Here is a 22,298-nt window from a genome sequence, read left to right as displayed (position 1 = left end):
CTGAACTGGAATGCAGCCCTGAAGTGGGGAAGGGTGTTCAGTGAGGCTTCCTCCAGGGCTTTCTCCCAGGACTGCCTCCCCAGCAGCTTGCTCTGAGTTTACACAGCTGCACTGTGTCACAGCTGGCCTGGAGCCGAGGCCTCCAGACCCCCGAGGGCCGGGGGAGAGGCTCTGCTCAGCGCCCTGGCACCGCTCTGTTTGGGTAAGATCTTGTCTGGGCTAGCCTTAAATCACACAAAACCTTCTGCAGTTCCTGATCCTGGGATAACCATGGTGTGAATCGTAAAGGGTGAAAAGAGGAAGTGGAGATGCAATAACAGAAAATAGGTCTGTGTGTTTTGTAACACTGACTGTGGCAATAAAACACATCCTGTGTGTGAGGGGAGCCAGCCCCCCGTTGTGATTGTTGCAGCCACTGTGACTTGCTTTGGATGGTGGGTTTTGCCACAGCTCTTTGTGGATAAGGGCAAGTGTGGGAGGCACTAGGTCTTAGGTAGCTATTGCTACAATATGTTATAGTGATTGCTAATTAGACTGTTGGGATGGACAGAAAGTTTCTTGGTTTTTTTTTTTTTACAGAAAGTAAATTCTCTTGAAGTCTCTTTAACCTTTTGCAGCTGTGTTTTTTGTGCCTTTATTCATCCATGTACTTTGACTAATATGTTGCTCTCATTCTGTGACATTTTTTAGTGATTTATTCTTCTTCCCTCCTTCTGTGGTTTGAAAACCGTGTCTGATTTTTGTGCAGTTTCTGGTGCATACTCTTACTTCTCTCCAGGCTGTGTCAAGTCTGCCCTTACATCATGTCAGCAGCATTCTGTTGATTAGCAGAAGAGACCTATTAGAGTTCAATGTTCCTTTGTTTCCTGCCTCTTTTCTTTTCCCCTTCCCCAGAAGGATTTTTTTAGAGATTTCTCTGTGTTATTTCTGTGGGAGCTGTGTTGAAGGAGTCTTTGCAGCAGACAGAGGGTTGTGTAGAAATTAGCTTATGAACTCAACCATGGTTCTCCCTGCAGACCTGTACTTGAGATGAAAGGGTTGTTTCTGTTTGCATTTGAGTTTCCTAGTGCTTTGAAAAGACAGTGGTGTGTCTCAGAACAGCAGTACTTGCAATATGCTCCTTCGACAGAAGGGAGAGTAATGACTGGTTTTATAGATAGGCATGTGGTTCTTCCTCTTTAGTTCTGCCTGGTTAGAGGAGTTAGCAGTTATCACTGTTAATATTTTTTTTTTTTCTTTCCTGAAAAGGCAGTGGTGGCTCATGCAAAATATTTTGAATTGTAGTCTAAATGTGTATCAGGGTAAATTCACATACTGGACTACTATGAAATGCATCTGAGGCTCGTTATGCATAATCAAATTGCTTAGAGGTTTTTATCTTCTTAAGATGCACATAAAGTCTGCACTTTGTGGGTTTAGTAATTCCTTGCTGCTTGACATCAAGCATTCCCATATGTTCAAGTGTATCTTGCTTGTGTAAGAGCAGGGATATGACAGGCAATCAAGTTAAGCAAAGATTAAGGAGACAGCAGTTGCAGAGTTGGGGGTAAAAAATTCACAACTGTTATGTAAAGAAAGTGGTATAGGACTCCCAAAACAAAGTAGCAGAGAGCGCCCACGAGATGTGTTCAGTAAATTACTGAATGTTTCTTTATAGCTTGGCTTGACTGTTAGTGCTGGAGTTTTATAAGAGTTCTTTTACTTAAGTGCAGTGTTGATTCTGGCACTAAGTTAGATTAGGTGCTCCTTTGAGCTGAAGAGTACAGCAGGGAGGTGGAAGTGGAGAAGAGTTGAAAGGAGGGCTTATCTGGTTAAGTGGCTTTTTCCTCCCTGCTGGGAAGACCGCAGAGCTGTTCTATCTATTCAATAAACATCTTCCCCTGGGTGTTAGCTGTTGGTAATTTGCAGCTCTTAATGATAACAAGGGAGAGAACTTTATTTGGGATAGTCCACATGATATAGGTCGTTGTTGTAAAGCATTTTAAATGGAGATCTGGGGGGGAGCAAAAGGATGAGGAAGGAAGCTTGTTAAAGAGGAAGGAAGCTTGTTAAATGGGTGTCCTTCTCATTCCTGCAAGTACACTGTAAGTGGTTAAAGCTTAATGATGTAATTGGATTCCTTGGCAGATTTATTTTAGGTGTTTATTTTAGGTGGTTATTTTGCAGTTATCAATTGTGCATGTGTCCCATCTCCTTCCATTTAAATGTAAGCCTTACTGGCAGCACTTACGACTTCTGATTCCTGAAGAGAATGGATTTATGTTTGAGATTTGGAAATTCAGTTCTTAATCTACAAGACAAATTTTTGATACATGTTTATGTCTACTTTGCCTTTATAGAAGGGAGAGAACTAATGGAAGCGGTACCACTTGAACAGGCCTGGGTGTGGGTCTGATAATGGGAGATGTCAGTCTGGGTGTCATTTACTTGAGTTTTATGTTTCACAAGACAGTAACAATTTGTTGATTTGGTTTTTTTACCTCTGCAATATGAACATGTGTAAACTTTGGTTAGCCATGCCAGCAGGAGTTACACAACTTACTTGGACTGGCAGACTGTGCCGGACAGAGGATATCCCGTGAATTTGAGAATGAAGCTTGTAGATGATGAATGCCAAGGCAAGAGTTAATTTAGTACCCGCTTTCCATAAATAGAGGAAGTCAATTCATGCAGTCACAGTCAGAGAGTGCATGAGTTTGTCAGAGACTTCACTGTCTTGCTTGAGATCACAAATTTGCTGAATAATGTGGTGGGCAAGTTGCAAATTTCAGTCTTCTACCCTTAGAATGGAAGTCAGAAAGATAAAATGGTGTGGAAGGAAATACATTTTTTTGCTGTAATTGGTCTCTTTCACTGCTTGGCTCTTCAATACACCAAACACTTTCACTATTCCAGACACTTCAGATGTATTTATGATGTAGTAAAAGATTAGCAACATGTGATATTTGATTATGCTTGTAGAAGGAGAATAGAGAATTCTTTCATCTCAGATAAAGCTATATCAAAACTCAGCAGAATAAGTACTCCAAAACGAACATAAGGTTTTTTAAATGTCAGCTGAACAGAGAGTTTCAAAGTTAAAAGTTGCTTCCAAGTTGTGTAGGGTTTCCTGTAACTCTGTATCTCTGTATCTGGTTTTTCATATCTCTGTAACACATGACTATACAATATAAAAAACATGTAATGTAGAACAGTTACATGATTTTTACAGTATATATTGTGCAGGTTATGCTTGTGTGCAGTGTATTTTATTAATATATGCTATATATTGTTACGGAGAACAGTATTTCAGTTTGTATATACACTTTACTGACCACAAGTCTTGCTGTTTTGAGGCACTTTGGCTTCAAATTACAGCAATAAACATCATGGGTGGAAGAATCACAGGGACTATGGCTTGGGTTGTGCTGTCAATGATAGGGTTGAGTACATCCAGAGCTGATTTTAGGACCATTCTGTTTCTAAATGTGCTAGCCACCTGGCACAATTTATGTATGTGGTTTGTTGTATGCTTGAGGTTTGTTGTTTTTTTTTTTTGAAGGGGGATGAGCAGATGTACAAACACATGTTTTCTTTTTTACCAATTTTGCTGTACTGTAAAGATGGTGTCTAACTGCTCATGTTATTTACTTTTTAGGTTTTTAGAAATGTTAATAGAATAGATGGTGGAGGCTCGTACCAGGAATGTTAATGGAGCAGGAGAATAGAAGTTGAGTCTATTTCTCAGCAGATCTGCAGTGGAGTTTGGAAAGATGTCTGGATTGGCAGAGACTACTTTGTTAGCTTTTAGAATAAATAAGTTCTTCTGCCAGGAAAAAAAAGCTGCACCTTGTAAGTTCTTCAGTGTATACCAGACTTAAGTAGTCACTTCCAGGAGTCTGCCCTGGAAAAATGAAGTGTTGTAGCATTGTTTTCTTCACTACTCCAAATTTGAGACTCAGAGGCATTAGTAGATCCTGAAATGTGAGCTGGTAGTTCAGGGGTCTGTTGCATACTGCATTTCAGTGCTAAGCATATTAGGGGAAAAAAGTAACCACTTACCTTAAACTGTTTCCATAAAGTAGGTGGTCAGAAGCATAGCTTTCATTTCTGTCCAGAATTTTTCCTTTGGCTCTAAATTGGTCCTGCAGAAGCATATCTGATTGAGGATTCATTGGTATCTGTCCATAAATGCTGATGTTTTGGTAGGAATTGTTTCAACGTGCGGTAGCTCAATAACACATGGTCTCCCTCAGTGTGTGTTTAAACTGTTACAGTGGTATATTTATAGTTTCTTAAATTCTACTCTTAAGCATATGGAATATGCATGAAACGCAGTTGATGGGCTGCAGTTAAGTCAGACAGACGCAAATAAAATCCCCTTGTTATGTTCACAGAGACAATTAGTATGACTTTAAATATTTTCCTTGCTGTTTCCCACCCATGTGAATCTTGACTAAAGTTGCTAATGATAATTAAAAAGTGTACACCCTTGTTCTCTACACCTGTAATTGCACTGTCTTGATGCTTTGTAGGTGTTGATGCTGTCAGGCTTTGTAGGTGTTTGATGGAGGAGATAAACAATGTTCTCAGTGGTTTTGTAGGGAATCTACAATAACAGCTTTGTGTTTTACACAACATGCAGCTTTTCTGTGCAATTTGAAGTATTCTTTGTTCTGCCCTTCTTCTTGATATGTTAATTATGCTATATTGTACTAGCAAAATGACATTTGGCATCAATTTATTTTTACTATCCCATTTGGAGATGCATGAGTGGAAGACATCCTGTACAAGTGTCATGTTTTAGAGTTAATTTTTAAAATTATCTAGCTCTTGTTATGTTGCCATCTGTTTTCCACTAGCTTGAAGAGGAAGCAGCTGTTGTGAATAATCTCAAGACAGTATTTTTAATAAAGTCTAATAGGTCTGCTTACCTTCAGTTTGCATGTGCATCACAGGGATTGACTCTGCTGGCTAGGAGGGGAAATGTGGTTTTGCAGTAGGAGCTGTAATGGATTTGGTAAAGCAGTGATTCTCATATGTCTCCTCCATAGCTGGATTTGAATACAGCTGGAGAGATCAGTGTTAATGGGACACGCTTCACTTGCTGAAACTGTGCATTGTCTTGTAGAGGGGCTGTTATTGCAGCTTCTGCCCTTGAGTGCAGTGCTTGGCAGGCAGCTATGGAGCTGGCTCAACCTGCTGATCCAATGTAAAAACTAACTGGTGGCCACACCATGCCATCTTTAGTGTGCTGAGCCAGTGGAGACAACAGCTCTACTTGACCTCAGGAAAGCACTGGAGATGGAGAGCCAGTGACCTGGCCTCTTCAACTGATAGTGTGCAGCTATATGGAATTAGAGGTAACCTGTGCATCACCAGGTGACACCATTTTGGGGAAAATATTTAATTCTCCAATGCAGAATAAGCGTTACTCGTGATAAGTAGGGTGTGGATGCACTTGAATAGCTGATTGATTACCTTGTGGGTTTCTTGATTGTGTTTTAGACTTCATTTTGGTAAGGAGTGAGAAACCTCATGAAAGAGATGATGTACTGTATAAGCTTCTATCACAATGGTGATTTAAATGAATAAAGGCAAGGATAAATGAAAGTAGAGTAATTGAGTGTCAAAGAATGCCTTGGGAAAAAGTTCAGATTGGTTTATTTGAGCTTAAGCATTGCCAAGCTTGAGTGGCCAAGATTCAGTACTGTTTTACATAGATTGGGTTTTTTCACTTATTTCCCTTTGGTTTTGATAGAAAGACTTTGTTAGGCCTGGAAAACTTCACAGGATTAATAATTTCTTTTTTTCTAAGAGCTCAACAGTAAAAAGAGCAGAGAGGCTAACCAAGCAGAGAGCATTAAGTGGTGGTCAGGTAATACAGAATTAAATGGTGAATGATGATGAATTGAACTGGATCTTCCTGTAAGTAGACCAGATTGTTTTTGTCAGAGACTTTGTTGCTTTTGCTTGAGTCTTTAGATCAATGGCATTATAGAACAAAGCCAGCAAGAGTAGCCATGAAAAATGAGCCTGTAGTTCAAGTGCTTGAGATTGCTGCCTCAGATCTTCCAGGAGCTTACACCCCATAAACCTGTATGAAATACATGTCCAGTGCCATGCAGCTGAACAAAGCCCTGTCCTGTTCACTCTCATTGCTCCTCCAGTTCTTGCAACAAGGCAAAAGGCTGTGGTGTCAATCCATCAGGAGCCTTTACAGTGTCAGAGCTAATGGCTGCACAAGATCTGTTTTGAGCTAATGCGGTCCCTTCTACTTAAGGGGTTTGTGTAGCACGTGAATGTGTGTTTTTGCACCACGTGGGGGAAGATGGGCAGTGGGCAGTCACTGGTCTGTGGTGGCTTCAAGTCGCTGTGACGCTGCAGTGTTACTGAAACAGGTGAGGACATTGCTGCTCCCTGCTTAAAAAACCCCTTATAATTCTTGTCTTCTGACGCAGAATAAGTGTGTTGGAGTACAGGAAAGGAAGACACTGACTTGCACTTCAGTTGAAAATCAGCTATACTTGCTTCTGAGCTTTCCTGCTGAACTTATGCTATTAAACAGTGTTTCCTGTTTCTTCATATGCTAAGAATGTATTAGTACGAGAATCTGTCTGCCTTTCAAAGGAGAGAAGCTTTGATTGATAACTATTAGAACTCCCAAGAAATAAGCAAAATAGCAGTGACCCTGAATATTGTTATCTACACAGCTGTTTATTCCAAAGACTGGTATTTTTTATTTGCTTTATAGACAGTTTATTTGGTTGAATAGCAAACTTGCATTTGTTTTCCTGCTTGCAGGTACACCCACTGCCTTCTGAATTTATAATGCAAGTATATTACTTTCTGAGCAAGTTAGAGCTGGAAATAAGAAACAAGTAGTTTATTTTGCAGAAGGCCTCACAAGTCAAAAGTCTACAGTATAGAAAAGATCTGTTCTGACTGCATGTCTTTTGAAATAATTAACATTCTGATTCACAAATGGCTCATCTTGGGAAGATGATTAGAGTCTTTCTTCCGATCCCTTAACTCCATAGCTGCAGCAGAATGGTTATGCTGTGGTTATGGCATGGTTATTTGAGATGTAACAGTGCTGGAATACATAGAGGTGAACTTAGCCTTAGTGGGAACTGTTGTTTGGCTTATGTCTGTGTTACTCTGTGCTTCTGTTGTGGGTGCATACCCTCTTTTCACTTGGGAGTTCCTCTGCCCTTCTGTTTTGGTATGGAATACCTTAGGTAGCTTCCCATGAAGCTGTGAGAGTCAGCTGTGAGCTGTCACATGAAGAGTGTCTTTCCTATCAAAGTAATTTCTGTCACATGGCATTTTTCTGCCAAGTTGCTTTGCAACTGTTATAGTACCCTTTTCATGCCTAAATTGGTGCTCTTTCCACAATAAAGCCCTTTGGGGCCATTATTTTTCCTCTGTATGGATGTGAGAGCACTGCTAGAAGTATACACTGCTATCAATGGGATATTTCCTGTCATGCTTACTGGGAGCTGTTTGTTTTACCTGTTTGTTAAAAGGACCAGGTGCTTTGTTTACTCCTGCTCTGGTAAATTCTACTTTGTGTTTGATTTTCCCCCCTTGTGCTGTTATGACAGCAGGCAAGAGGCTTCCCAGACACCAAGGTGTTGATCTTGACATGCTGCACAGGAGAGCCCTTTGGTGTAAGGCAGGTGGGTCAGGCTGGGATGGCTTTGCTGGCCCTCACATGCAACTTCTGCAATCTCTCATGCAGTTGCATTAGCAAATACTATAATGAATTGCTCCCATGTAGTCTCATCTGAGGGATCTGAAGTTGCATTTTGATTATGAAGTATTAGAGAGAGATGGAGTTTGACTAAGGAAGTTTGCTGTGTGACTTACACACAATCACAGATGGAGTCTGCAGCAGAATGGGGATGGAATCCAGGTCTTCAACCAAAGAGACAGCTTCTTGCATGGGAATGGAACCTTCCTGCACAGAGCAGCTCTGCTGTGTGGTATTGCTTTGTCAAAATAAATGGGCCACTTTTGAAACCACACAAAATGAGAAAGGGGTTAACTGAGGCTGAATGACTTTCCATTCTTGGGCAAACTCTGCCAAGAAGCATTAGTGTGTTTTGGTAGCCAAATCTCTGGCGCATTTATCCCCATCCCACAGCATCAGAAGTTATGTCTACAACATGCACATGGATTTGTGTTTATCTACTCTATGTAACTGATGTTCTACCTTAAAAGGTAAAAAAAGGGAACATTTTTATCCAACAAATAGTCTTTGGATGGGCATGTCTATTTACGTGCTTTAACTTTTGTGGCTGGTTATTGTAAATGTCTGTGAAGAGCTTCCTTACAGTCTGTGGAAGTGTGTGATATAATCCAGAAATCAACTTCATTTTACACATGATTATCAGTAGCTTTCCCTGACTCCAGTCTCCTGTTCTTTTGCAAGCCATGAATTTGCAGAGAGGTTTGAGAAGATTACTTCAAGACAACTTGATATTGCACATGTATAGTTCGGCCTTCAGATACCTATTGACATTGACTGCATGTCATAGCATAGTTCCATGTGATCCTCAATAAATATGAAAGGATTTACTGCTTTTTGTTTTTTGAGTTTGAGATAAAACTAGTACATGCTGTATCAGCAAGAAAAACATGATTTTCTCACTTCTGTTGGGCTCTGAAAAAGATGAACTGTAAGTTGACGCATGTGGGTAAATTATCATTTTTTGCCTGCTTGATGTGTTCTGTAAAGTGCTGATGGCAGAGTTAACCAAGGTTTTGTGTATTTTGGGCTTTTGATGACTGAGTAGTTGCACCACATAACTGTGATTCAAAACTGTGAGTTTAAATTTACTTAAATGTGTGTTGTCCTTTTTGGTTGCTGGGCTGAGGAATAAGCTTGGTTGCAGTGCCTTCTCCACCTGTGTGTCATGAAAGCAAGCCACTGTCACCAAATAGCTGTGCTGGTTCAAAGACTGTGAAGTTGGATCTTGGTTTGATTTGGCAAAGTTTTCAGAATAAGACTTCTAAATTAAGATTAACACTACATTTCAGTATCTCTTTTGTACTGCGTTATGTTTAGGAATGCTGTGCTTTTGTACTTGCATCCTGTCAAATATCCTTTACCTGCCCTTCTCTTTTTAAAGCTTAATCCTCCCTTATGTATGAATATTTGTGTAGGCTTAAGCATTTTAAGAAAGAGTACAGCTCTCATTACTGGTGGACCTCTGCTACTGAGGCGAAGTCAGAGTAGGTCAGTGCTATGTTAGACAGAATTTTGAAACTGAACATGAGTATAACAATAAAACTTCGTGAATGTATTTTGGAGCAGTTGCCAGATATTCCTCTTGTTGATGTTTTTGAATTCCTTCACTTCTGCATAGACAAATTATTTCTACTTTTTCACTAGTAGTAAGTGTGCAAAATATTTAACACTTTATGAATACTTCACAATCAGTGTGACTTTACTCCACTTTCTGCAGATGATATGACTAACTTTTAAACTGAAACCAGAAGACTGAAAAAAAACCAACATCAATTGAGTTTCATTATATTAATACTTTGCATAATTTAGAAAAGGAAAGTAGGTCACTTTCCCTTTTTAATACCCACTTTATACTTTACATAAAAACCCAACAGGATTGCAGACAGTTCTTAAAAAGTTATACATTTCCCTGTAAATACAAATTTTAATCATATGAATGTTTGTGGAAATTGCAGGGGAATATTGTAATTTTGGCTTAGACGTTTCTTCAGACTCTCAGCTGCTTATATCTAGTGATGTGTTTTTGGAGCACAGAGCTACACAAACTTCTGAAGTCTGTAGTTTTGATCTGTAGTTTTTGTAGTTTTGATTACTGCTTGTAAATAAATGACTATATTCAGCTTCTTGTTTTTCTGTAGTGTTGTGCTTGTGTTATGTATACTCTGTGCTGAGGAGTGAAGAAGTAAATGTGTTTTCTCTTCCCATAGTTAGTGAAGTTGGATGATGGAGCATTTGGTTCTCATCACATTGCCTGCACAGTGAGTCATGCTTTCTTCATTAGGTTTGTTCCTCAGGCCAGGATTCATGTGATGTTCCCCTTCTCTGGGCAATCAGATTAGTCACTGTTTGAAATCTTGTTTAAAAAATACATTGCACCACAGGTTGTTGCCTGCTCACCCGTTACATGCTCCCCCACTGCTTGCTGTTTGGGTTCAGCAGCACTGTTATATTGAAAAGAATATTATAGTCATGGTAACTGACATATTATTGGAATCCCACTGAAATTAGTGTACTAAATTCGGGACTCACAGTAACTAGCAAAGAATTGTCTTTAAGGAAGGTGAATTTTAAGTAATTCAATGTGCTGAAATACGTCTTGCTTAAACTTGGCTTCTTTCATTATACTATTAAGAATAAAATCTACATTGCAAATGTAGTAGTAGCTTGAACTTTGTGAAACCTGTGGATTTATAAAAGCAGTGGTAATAACAAAAATTGTTTACATAGATGGCTTACTATCATGGTAGCTGAATCAATCTTCAGTATTTGGGGCAGAAACTCTTCTTGCTGAATTATCTCTACCAAGAAGTGTTTGACGGAGCAGAGATTTAATGGAGGCTTCAAACAACTTTAGGACAGTAGCAGTTCCCAGTCCCTACTATGCTGTTATGAAGGCTCTCAAAGTTCTTTATCTTGGTAGTAGAAAATTTTAGGGGTGATGGTTCATTGTGGGAAGTAGCAGTTTGAAAGACAAACTAATGCAGAAAATGTGTGGTGGCCAGATGTGAAGCAGGAGGAGAGAAGTGAAAATATATACAGTGTGGTTGTAAACACATAACCCAGATGTTGCTGTTAGCTGGCTAAGCTCCATATCTAGTCAGTGGACAACAAATTTTAATTCAGAAAACATGTTATGTTCATGGCCCAAATCCTCTTACACAGGAGTCTGTCAACAGTAGATGTTAATGAAGGCACCTATATTGTGCCAAGTATTGCATCTTATGAATATCCTCAGGACCAATGTCTGGTTTGTGCCTTGAGAGCAGATTAGGATTATGACACAGTAAAGGATTGGAAGTTGCTGAAATAAATGGCTATAAACTCTGTCATAGTTTATAGATGAAAACCTGAATAGAAGGAAAGATGAATAGTGTTTCACATTAGACTTAGATTCTGGTTCTTATGAACTGCTTAATTTTTCATGTTGAAAGTTGTTAACAGTGTTTTGAAGTGTTAGGAAGTAAGTGGAGGTGCAGACCAGTGTGGGAGAAAATGAGATAATCTATAGCAATCCAAATATTGGTATTGTGGTGTTTTTTGTGAAGGATTTTGTGGTGGTCTTGTTCTGTCTCAAATTTTCAGGTGACTCTCACAGGTATCAGGCACTCAATCATTACAAATACTAGTTCACATTGTTACTTTTCCTTTCTATCTGTGTGAGATAGATGGTGTAGTGGTGACTAAAGAGATATGCTAAAATTTAGCTTTGGATGAATTTTGTGGGTGTGGATGAGCAGCTCATAGGGAATACCCAGCTTCCAAAAAACATCACCAGATTTGAAAAATACTCAGCCTCTAGGTGATTAACTACAACCAAAATTTAATTTTGAGTCTCGCTTCTATTTCTGTGAGAATATCCACTGGAATAGAACAGACCTGTGTTGCTTTGGAGTTTGTTTAATCCTGCTGCATTGGCTTCCCCTGGAAGACAAACTGTAAATGTTTTGGCAGTTAGTTTGTGCAGAGATGAGTATGTTGGGTCTTACCTACTGGGAGATGAGGATCTGATCCTGTAACTGCAGATGAAGCAAGAACAAGTAAATGCTTAGGAATTTATGCATGTGAACTTCATTTCCTTCAAAGATTTTTCCCCCCAGCCACCACCTGGGACACTGGGCAATTGGATGAGGGAATTCTTGTTTGTTTTTTTGTGGTTCATTTTGCTCAGTGCTGGTCAGTCAAGTCCCTTGTACTGCTTTAAATTTGTGCGTAGATCTTAACAGCTTGTTTTAAAAATATTCTCATACTCCTAGCTTGCAATTTGAAAACTTTCCAAGGCTTAAGGCAGTGGTAATTACAATTGTCATTTCCTTCCTATACTTAGGTCATATTGTCTTTATCTGTATTTTCTAAGTGAAAATCTTATTTCAACAACGAGCCAGGAATCCTGTGCTGATGAGATTTCTGAAAAACCAGGTACTTGTTTAATAAGCCTGCTGACATGGTAAATGTAGTGTTTAGGATCTTGGATGATGATGGTCATCCAGTTCTGTTAGTGTATGGATGTTCTGGAAGTATCCACTTTTAGAAATTCTTAGGCCAAACTGTGTGGTGGATGTAGTTAAGGCAGTCTGGCTTCAGAGTAGAGGCATGTCATCCTCTTTGCTTTTTGTGAAGAAATCAATGGGTTTGTAGATCAGTTGCAGGGTATCCTTGCATTTGCAGATGTAAGAGTTTATCTGCACAGCACTGCAAGCTGACAAGTGATTGCTTTGATATGTTTTTAGGCACCTTAAAATGTTGGAGGGGGAGATGCTATTGGTTTTGCTTTATTAAAGAAACTGCAAGCTAGCAACAAGAAAATTAGTATAATTTATGTAAATTCTTATGTATTGTTGCCATGCATCTGTGCAGTACAGGCTATTCAGCAGTGAAATAATTTTTTTTTAAGTCACCCATAATCATATAAGACACCAACCTTAGTGATGTCCAAGTGGAACTTATTTTTGTTTCACTCTATTGGAAAAATTGTTATGTAACTAAGGGCCCAGTAGTTAAAGTAAAACAAATACTGTGGATGGGTTTGATAATATCCTAATCTAAGAGCTCAGTTTGTACCATAGCATTTGTCAGCCACCTAAGACTAGAGCTAGAAAGGTATGATTTCCTTTTTTCATTCAAAACCCATTGATAAGCGTGTTGACTGAGAACTGGTTATGATCACACTTCTCTTAAAGGGTTTCCTTTTATCTTGTTCCTTAGGGCAGAAGATGCTTGTCATGTGTGAAGAAACACGTGAGGAATAATTCTTTAAATGAGAAAAAAGAATTTGAGCTCATTGTAGGAAAGTTTTCACTATTCTTGAAGAAAGACTAAAGCAGGTTGAGGAGATATAAAAACCTTGTTCTCTCCCTTACGATGATTAATTTCGTAACAGGAAGAATGTTTTGAATGTGGAGGAAGACACTCTTTTCTCAATTAATTCCTTAATCTTAGATGGTTTTCAAGATTGCCTTGAACTTCTGTGCTCAAAATCACCCTGTTTCTCAATAGCCAGGCTTTATTTTGGTTTGAACACTGTGGATCCAGAGGACCAAACTGAACCTGATCTAAACTTGATCCTATGAGACTCTGCTTGGTGAAGATGTGATTCTAAAGCAAGAGCTATTGTGGACAGCAGAATCATTCCAGGAAAGAGTTACAGTTTCTTAACAGTACCAGTAAAGCTTTGGCTTTTTAGCAGTTGTTGCTTTTGGTTAGTAGTTTTTAATCTAAGCAAATCACAGCATTTGGCAGATTTGTACTTTTCATGCTACTCTATTCTAAAAACTTTTGGTGTCGCTTGTGATAGAAGTGATTATTGTCCTGGAAGAGAGAGGGGATCGCTTCTTTTTCATTGCTTGTGTTCTGTTGGTTTTTCCACACAGCTGTTGCTTTTAGATCTGTAATTTAAAATGATGGGATGTATATAGATTAAAATTGTCCTTTTTCATATTTTTTTCTGACATGACTTTTGGTTTTGTCTCTAAATAATATAAATAAAAGTAAAAATACTTATTTTCCCAGACATTTCTTTTTGCTTATGCTGGTGTTTTTGAGAACAGTACTTTCTTTCCTTGGCAGTGACTAGGTTCCTTACTACAGACCAACAGTCTTAAATTTTACTCAAGTACAGAGGCTCTCAAAAGGGAACAACTGAATTGTTGTTGGATTTTGTTATTTGATGTTGTAAATAATTTGCTTATATTTCCTGTGTCATACTGTTTTTTCTAAAAATAGCTGAAATTACTCGCTGTTTGCTCAGTGCAGCTCCGTGATGGAATAGCCTGTTTAAATTTACTTCCTCTCAGCTACTCTGCCCCTCCTGCAGCCTGAATCTCTCCCTCATGGCCTCCCACAACAGATGTTCAGTGACTTAAACTTTGCTGAGAGAAGGTCTTTTATAACTTTAGGAAGCTGATTTTCCTTTTTAAAAAGCAACTACCACCAAAACAAGCAACTCCTCCTCACAAGTACCCCACCTTACAATAAAAACCAAAAACCTACCAAGAGCTGCACAAGCCACAGTCTAAACTAAGGTCACAATTCAGAGGTTTCAGAACAACCTGTAGCCAGTCTCTGCAGTAATGAAACTGTAGGAAAAGCCTCACGAGTCTCTGTCAAATGCAGCTGGGAAGTTGCATGAGATGTCTTGATGCAAAGTACCATCTTCAAAACACAAGCTGGATTGAAAAATAATATATGTGGAACGGAGTCTTGTGTCAGCACAGATAGTCTAGGTAATTAATCTGTTTTTCTGCAGAAATATGAAAAAAAAATCACAGCAATTTATAATGCTAACCTCAGAATGCCACAGGAAAACTGAATTCAAATGTAAACTCCTCAAGAACACCTTTTTCCTGGCAGTATTCTGCTTTAAAATAGTAGAACACCTTCAAAGTGTCCTTTTACACAGAAAACTTCAGTTTTGTTAAAAAGCAGCTGGACTGTGTATTTTTTATTTTGTGGGATTAAGTTACTATTCTAAGGGGATCTTTAGAGAAACCTGATGCCTGCTGTTGACCACAATATTGGCAAGTAACATACAACCAGTTATTAAAGAGTTGAAGAGAATTATCCTTCCCTTGTACAAGCTAAAATTTTTGCAAGCAGCTCTCATGAAACTTGCTTTATAGGCATCTTTCCTCTCAGCCCTGGGATTTGATTAACAGCCCTTGTGCTGTAAGCACTTAAGTACTTAAGATCACGACAAGATCTTTTGAGCTTTCTCTCTGTTCATTCTTCTTACAAGGAAAGTAAGACTGTCAGCCTGCAGCTTCTCATTGCTCTCCAGTGAAAATATCCTCAGCTGCTTGTGTTACACCCAAGAAATAAAGCAAGATATGTGGACAGTTTATTGGACTTTCAGGGCTGCAGAAGGAGAACTGGAATGTCTGATCACATGTGTGTAGGAAAAAGTGAATTTGGCTACTTGCCATTCTGAGTGATGGGTCTGAGTCTGTTCACCATGCAGGCTGTGGCTGATTAGGTTTAGAAAGTTTTACAGTGGACAGAAAGGCCTGTATGCTGTGCTAGAACAGGCTCCATATCAGAGAAGGATCTGTATGAAGGTTCCTAACTGGTCCAGAATAGGTTTAATCATGTGAGGTGGAAAGGAGGTAGTACAGTAGTATGGCACTGGGTGTACTGGTGAAGTGGATTGTACAGATGGGATTTCAACAGATGCCAAATGTTCCTGTCACTAGGCTGTGAATAGAGGTATCAGCTGGTGCTGGTCTTCAGTTTCATGCCAAAAGATTTGGGGTTGTTCTTTCCTTGAAGCCAAAAGGGTTTCCACACTTATCCCTTATCTAAAAAGTTGTAATTAGCGTAGTGCACTTTCCTTGGTGGCTGCTTGCTGAAGCAAGGCTGTGCTCCCGAGGCTGTGGTATAGAGCTGCTCAGGGGTTGTTGCTAATACCCAGGTCTTCAGTACTGTTCTGTTGAGGAAATGCCTTCCCTGATAATGTGATGGCCATTTCACGTGGAAAGAGGCTGGCAGGCAAGGGCTTTTAGATTAAGAACAGGTCATCTAAAAATCTCATTTTCCAGATCATCAAAATCTCTTCACAGATGGCTGTTGTTGACCTGGTTTAGAAATCTAATGCAATCTGTCTCTCCATGAGATGAAAGTTATCTGTGTGTGTACATAAATGCCAGTGGTCAATGCAAAGAGGAATTGTTGGACAAGTAGCATTACTAGCCACATCTGTTTTAAAATAAATACTTTTTAAAAAATAAATATATCAGATGCCCTTAGTAGATATCTGATTTCCATGAGATTTTTTTATTTTCAGGCTGTGAGAATTATACACAGAAGTGGAAGGAAAAGAACATTTTTGACACTTGGCATATATTGCTTAGAAAGTTTTTGTTTTACTACAGAGGTACCAAAGAGCACTAAGCTACTTACATAGCTCCATAGTTGCGTGCTGGGTACACTGGTTCTTAGAAATTCACTTTTAAAATGTACTTAATTTTATTGCTATTTTCTATTTGGACAGGAAAAAATTAATTCAAGCTCTTTTCTGAGGAGTACACACAGTATCTCTATATATAGGAATTATATACAAATGTAACCATCTATTCTGCTTTCAAACATTACATTAATTTCATATAATTATCACATTAGCAGTTCAGTAACAAAATTGGTTTCTGATGTGAATGGAAGATTTTCACTTGTGACCATTTCAATACTAAAAGGGGTTATTTTCTCAATGTATTCTTCCTGAGGTATTGCACTCAAATCCCTCCCCTAGTCTCCATCTCATCTGCAAAAAGATGATCTTTTATTTGCAAGAAAATGAACTGCTTTCTCAGCATTCAACATAAACTGAACAGAAACAGTAGCATTTAAGTTTAATGCATAGTCATTCTATATTATATATTCAGTATATAGGTATTTCTATGTGTTTTAATCAACATTCAGTGGTATTATAGTTCTGTTTCAAGTAAAAGTAAGTATTAATTAGAAACTTGCTGTCATCTTGATGTTTTACATATATGCTGAATTTTGTGCATGAGTAGTTTTTAAGTATAAATTGTGGTAATTGGAGGTCTGGGTGTACATACATTTTCCCTTTTCTGTTTTTGCTTGATCTGTGGATGTTCAAGCAATAATGCTTTTACAGAAGAAAGAAAACTTGAAAAGAGTGCTTGAGATAATTTTTCAAGATTTCCAGCATCTCTATTGAGATGGAGAGCTTAAAGGAGAACAGGAGAAGCTTTTTTTCTTGACGTACATTGCTGCTCTGTTTTTGTTGTTGAAATGCTTCCCTGCAAGCTTCTTTGGAGAGTATCTTTCTGAATATAGCAGAAACAAAGTGGATTATTGTGGGTTTGAATACGATGCCCTTTTCAGATTTTAGGTATTTTGTTTCTATACTTAAGTCTTTCAGTATTCCCCCTGAAGTCAAATGGTCTGGCATTGAAAGCTCAGCTGCTTTTATAGGATTTATTTTGTGGAGGTAGGTATCTGTTTGCTTGTTTGTTTTCTGAAACAGTTTGAGAAATGATTCTCTCACGCCATTGTGGTCAAATATGTTGCTGCTAGAAAACAGAAAGCTAAATTTGTTAACACATTACAGAGTCCTCCTTAATACATTCAGATTGACAGATGTGTGCTGGTGACCCAATATTTGGCAGCACAAGACCAGGAAATTTGTTGCAAAGGGTAGATATGATATGTGGCTGTCATACAGTCTTTGCTTTTCAAAAAGTTACATCTGGGGAAATATATCAGAAACAAAGATAGCACAATGGCAAGTATCTAAATTCAATTAAAAATATGAGATGCTTCAAAAAATTCAGCCTTAAGGAAGTGTATATATATACTTGTTTATTCCTAGGAGCATTTTCAAAGTTTTTTTAGTTCTTACCAGTTATGATCCCAGTGCCCTTCCTTGCTGTATGTGCAGGAGAGCCCTTTTTACTTGTTTTCCTTTTATTGCCAGTGTTTAATCAGGGCAGGAATATGCAACATTGGAAAGAACAAGGAAGATGAATACAGTTTTGAGTTTTTCCTTCATCTTTTTCCAGCTTGTTGCATTCCCTGTGCCTGGCTCAAGTTATCTGTGCTGCCGTGGTAGTCTATTTTTGAACTGTAGCCACCCTGTAGTCATTCTGTGAAGGGAATGGGCAGAAGATAGCAAACCAGTGACATACTCAGAACTGGATAGTCTATTTTTTTTAAGACTTGTCCAAAATACCTAATGTTAACTTCTGTGTAGCTGAAATCAGCTTTGCTAGGTTTTAGTACTTAGTGCTAAATTGAGTTTAGCACACAGTTAAATTAGGACCCATGTACATTAGAAGTGCAGGGATAGAAGGAAAAGCTACCGCAAACTTGAACAGATTATTTTGCTGCTGTGGCTCCAAATGGAGGCCTTATGCTCCAAAACAAAGTGCTTCTGTAGTCTAAATTGTCAGGGTCTTAGACATCTTAAGAAACATTCCATTTCTTCTTAGTGGAAGTGGAAAACTGAAGGTTTTAAAGGCGAGTGTATTGACCTTTCATCTGTAAACCCACTCCAAATTCTCTAGTGTACAGGTATTTCACACATATGAAGAGGGGAGAAAGAAAAAGGAGCTGGCTTTTGAAAATGCAATTGATGGAAGATGCCTTTTCTGTACAGATAGGTTAAATGATTAAATTCTTGCCCAAAATAAATTATCTCATCAGCTCTGTTTTTTGAGAAAATGAAAATGGTGCATGACTGTATCATGTATTCAAGCCTTTTCTTTTTTTTTTCATTTTGCTGGTAGCAAATCCAAAAAAATGCTGATCAAATTGTTGAGCTTCATTGTAATGGCAAGAAGTGTCACAGAGGGAACTTTTTTGTCTTGGAGGAATCTAAGAAGCAACTGAAGCTGTAACAGAGGGCATTTGTTGATTTAAAATGTCTGGCTAGAGAGCTGTCTTTAGCTATGCTTGAAAGCTTGATAAATTTTTCTTTCTCAACTGCTGAGTGCTGGAGGAATTTAAGCAGCCATTGGCTGCTGCCGGTGTTGGGAAGAAACAGTATTTTTTTTGTAAGCTACTCAATTCAGTAACATGATTAATATATTGTGTTGGTCAATTAATCCCTTGTTCTAGTCTCAGTGGTTTTTCAGGGTCTTTTTCATTTTGAAGAAAGAAATTACTGTAAAATGTCTTCTCCCTCTGTCTTCCCTCTGTGTACTTTGTAACATTGTGATGGTGCTGACCTTTAATTTGCTGTACAGACTGTGAAGGCAGCCATTTTCTAGTGATGCTAAATGGTGTCTTCCTTCACACTGCATTTACGTTTCAAGATTCTGGGCTTTCCTACTGTCCTTTAAGAAGGAAGAGAACTGAGTTTTCAAAATGTGGTTCTTACAGAGTATTTGACATAACTATTGCCTTTAAGTGCTTAAGTGAATATTGTGTGCATCAAAAAAATTGAGAATCAAGATGAAAAACAGATTTGGTTTCATGTGATGCATTAATCTTGAAGTAGGAAGTGGGAGAGTGAAGAAAAAGGGAAGCTGTGTTGCTGTTTTGGTTTGATTTTGAGCTTGAAAAGTTTAGTGTCTTTATCTTGGAAGAACCGTGAGAACAGTGTGCCAGCCGTGGAGGAAGACTTCCTTATCAGTCTGCTATTGAAACGCTTCCTGTTGACACTGTCTCTTTGGGAACTGTACCCAGTTATCCAGGAAAGAGGCTGGCCTCATGTGACTTTAATGGGGAAAAATTAATAGGAATTTGATTGCTTGGGGAGAGAAGACTGACTTGGAGGCAACAGTCTGTGTGAGAGTAGCACATTTGATTTGTAACTTGGTTGAACTCAGACTAGAAAGAAAAAAACTTGTAGGTTTAGTATGTCAGGATAGAATTCAGTGCAGACTGAACAAGCCATCAATAATCGCTGGTATATTTTTGTCTAGAGCTGCTGCAGTTAAACTGTTGCTAACATTTCAGCTTGGTTTAGCACTACATTGAGCGTGCCAACAGATGTTCCAGTCACACCTTCAAATTGCAGTGGAGACAGCTTTTTTTAATGCAGTGTCTCACAACTCTGAAGAAGTGGGAAGAATGCTATCAAGTTCTATCAGCTGATCTGAGAGAAAAAACTTATTTAGAAGAACTCTGAAGTGAGGCATTACTGTCTGAAGTAGCAGTTTCAAGTCCCTTTTTAGTGTCTTTATATATGCTTCATGGTTAGCTTTAGAAAACATACACACTTAGTCACCCATTTACAGGCCATTTGTGAGACATGTGGTTGTGTGGTGTTTCCAAGGGTATGCCTGGGTCAGTTAGCTAAAGTGTGTGAACAGTGTGCCAGAAAGAGATCGTATGTGCAAAGACACATAGTCCTATGTCATTTTATGCCTTTTCTCTATAGCTGAGGGTGCAGGTAGGCTCAGCATTTCCTTGCTATACATCTTCAGTATTTACAGGTGCATGCATCAGATTGCTGTGGAGCAAATCTGCCAAAAGGAAAGAGTATGTCTTTACTGAAGATAAGGCTGAGAAAATTAAGGTGATTCTGTTAATAGTATAAAGGTATTTGGGAGCGGAGACTGGGAAACAATATATCTAGTAAAGTGCACTTAAGGTGATCTGTGGAGGTTGGATAGAAAGTTATGTTTGTTACCATCATTTAGAGTTTCCTTCTGTACTGGCAAACAAGTCTGTGTTCTCTTGGTCTGTGCAAGTTTTAGTTTTATTCCTTATATTTTTACCAGGAGAGAATGATCTAGTACCCGTGCTAAGTGCTAATAATCTCCATCTTCTGGAAGAGTGACAGTAAGTAAGATCATGAGCATTGCAGACTTATATTTAGGTCTGAGTTTTGTCTTTAGAATTAAATCGCTCATCCACATAGCAATACGCACTTAAGCAAAACGATGAGGGGCATTGTCCAGTTTCCTGTTGGAAAGTTTTGATTTTTATCAGTCAGCCAAAGAATTTTAATTCTTGTCTGTGGTTGTGAATGGATATGTAGAGGGTAAAACTGTGATCTTCTTCCTGTTTCATGCACTTGGGTTTGGTAGTCTCTTGGTTACCCCGAGTTCCTCAGTCCTGTCCTCTTTGTTGTTAATTATGCATACTTATTTCTTGCTGTCATTTTGAAACAAATGTTTATTGTGAAGAATATTCATGACTTGCATGGTACCTTTGTGCAAGGACCTTAGGCAGCTTCACAAGTGCTGATTATCCCAGCAGAGTTCTTTGAAGTGCAGCTTGTGATCTACGGCTGTTGGCTGTAACTAAAGTGACTTTTCTTCATCTCCACATCTGTGGTGAGTGGTGGAGTGTGATCTTCCGAGCCCATTTGCTGTCTTCTGCTAATGGCTTTAGGATAAAATTAGTGGGGTGTATTGAAAAGCTTGATTGCTATGTTGTGTGCTGTTCTTGATATCTTAGGGGAACATTAATCAAAACCTAGACATTGTTTGGAAGGAGATAGTCTGCATCTAATTAAATGTGAATAAATTGGATGCAACAAACAGTTGAGTTCTTAGCTGAGCTGTAAACCTAGTGACTGTCAGGACCTGCTGCATTGAAAACAGGAAAGATTGAAAACTGCAAAGATTAATAGAGTCCTCACATTTGAGAAGGAAAACATAATACTTTGCTTTAAGCATGTTGCTGACACTGCAGTAATTGACAGATGACTAATTTACGGATAACGTTTTAATACGTGAACTTTCTGGTTTTTCTTTGTTGTCTTTAGGTGAAGCCAAAAATCTTCCTACCTATCCGGGGCCAAACAAGATGAGGGATTGCTACTGTACTGTAAACCTGGACCAGGAGGAGGTTTTCAGGACCAAAATAGTGGAGAAGTCATTATGGTAATACATACATATATAAAAGTTCTGTTAACACTTCTCATTCTCTGCTTGCTAGGTTTGTTTAATATTCCAAAGATACTTCCTTGCAGGGAGAAGAGAGGATGAATAGGATTCTTCTTCTAGTTTTAAAAACACTAGTGGTAGAAACAGTAATGACATGATACCTATCTGTATTTATGGGAAAATGCCTTCACCAAGGCAACCCATATTGATTTTTTCCTAACCAGTGTTCCTTTCTTTCTGCAATATTTGTTTTGTACTTCCCTAAGCTTTTAAAATCTTAATTTATAAAAGGTACACTAAACTCCATTTTGTATCTTTCTAGGCATAGAATTTTGCATTGGTCTGGCTGCTTTAGGGAGTTAAGATTTTTAAAATTTTTTTTTCCTGTCATGAGGCTGTAACTGAAAGGAGAGGTTTGAGCATAAGATGCTTGTCTGATTATCTTGGACACTTCCTAGGAGATTGCAGAGGTCAAATGTAGAATGAAACATAATGAGAAGCATGTAGCAAAATTTAAAATGCTTTCTTCTATAAATCCTTAGACATCAAAAAATAAAGAGAACTTACCTGGGCATATATGTATATTCTGGTAAGCAAGGCTTTTTTTGAGTGGAGAGGAAAGAAGCAACAAAGAACGGTCAAGTTTATAACTTTTATCTTAAGAGATTAACTCTCACCCTTTTCCCAGTTTGAGTAGTATGTTTGGAATTTGCTGTTTGTCTTGTTATTGCAAATAATGTACTTCAGGAAGTATCTCTAGACCTCAC

At 38.5% G+C, this 22,298-nt stretch overlaps 1 protein-coding gene across 2 annotated transcripts in view; it reads left to right on the top strand.

The window, feature by feature from the left end:
- Positions 1–22,298, top strand: part of RASA3 (RAS p21 protein activator 3) — a 160,371-nt gene that overhangs the window by 47,584 nt on the left and 90,489 nt on the right. For both annotated transcript variants that reach the window (XM_023918247.2, XM_086880277.1), the window contains one exon: positions 21,411–21,528. In XM_023918247.2, coding sequence (XP_023774015.1) covers positions 21,452–21,528 — 77 coding nt within the window. In that variant the 5' untranslated portion in view covers positions 21,411–21,451. The remainder of the gene's footprint in view (positions 1–21,410; positions 21,529–22,298) is intronic.

The sequence above is a fragment of the Cyanistes caeruleus genome, chromosome 3, assembly GCF_971803275.1.
Source record: "Cyanistes caeruleus chromosome 3, bCyaCae1.hap1.1, whole genome shotgun sequence".
NCBI classification, from domain to species: domain Eukaryota; kingdom Metazoa; phylum Chordata; class Aves; order Passeriformes; family Paridae; genus Cyanistes; species Cyanistes caeruleus.
Note: the sequence above shows the minus strand (reverse complement) of the source record. Positions and strands in the feature narration are given on the sequence as shown.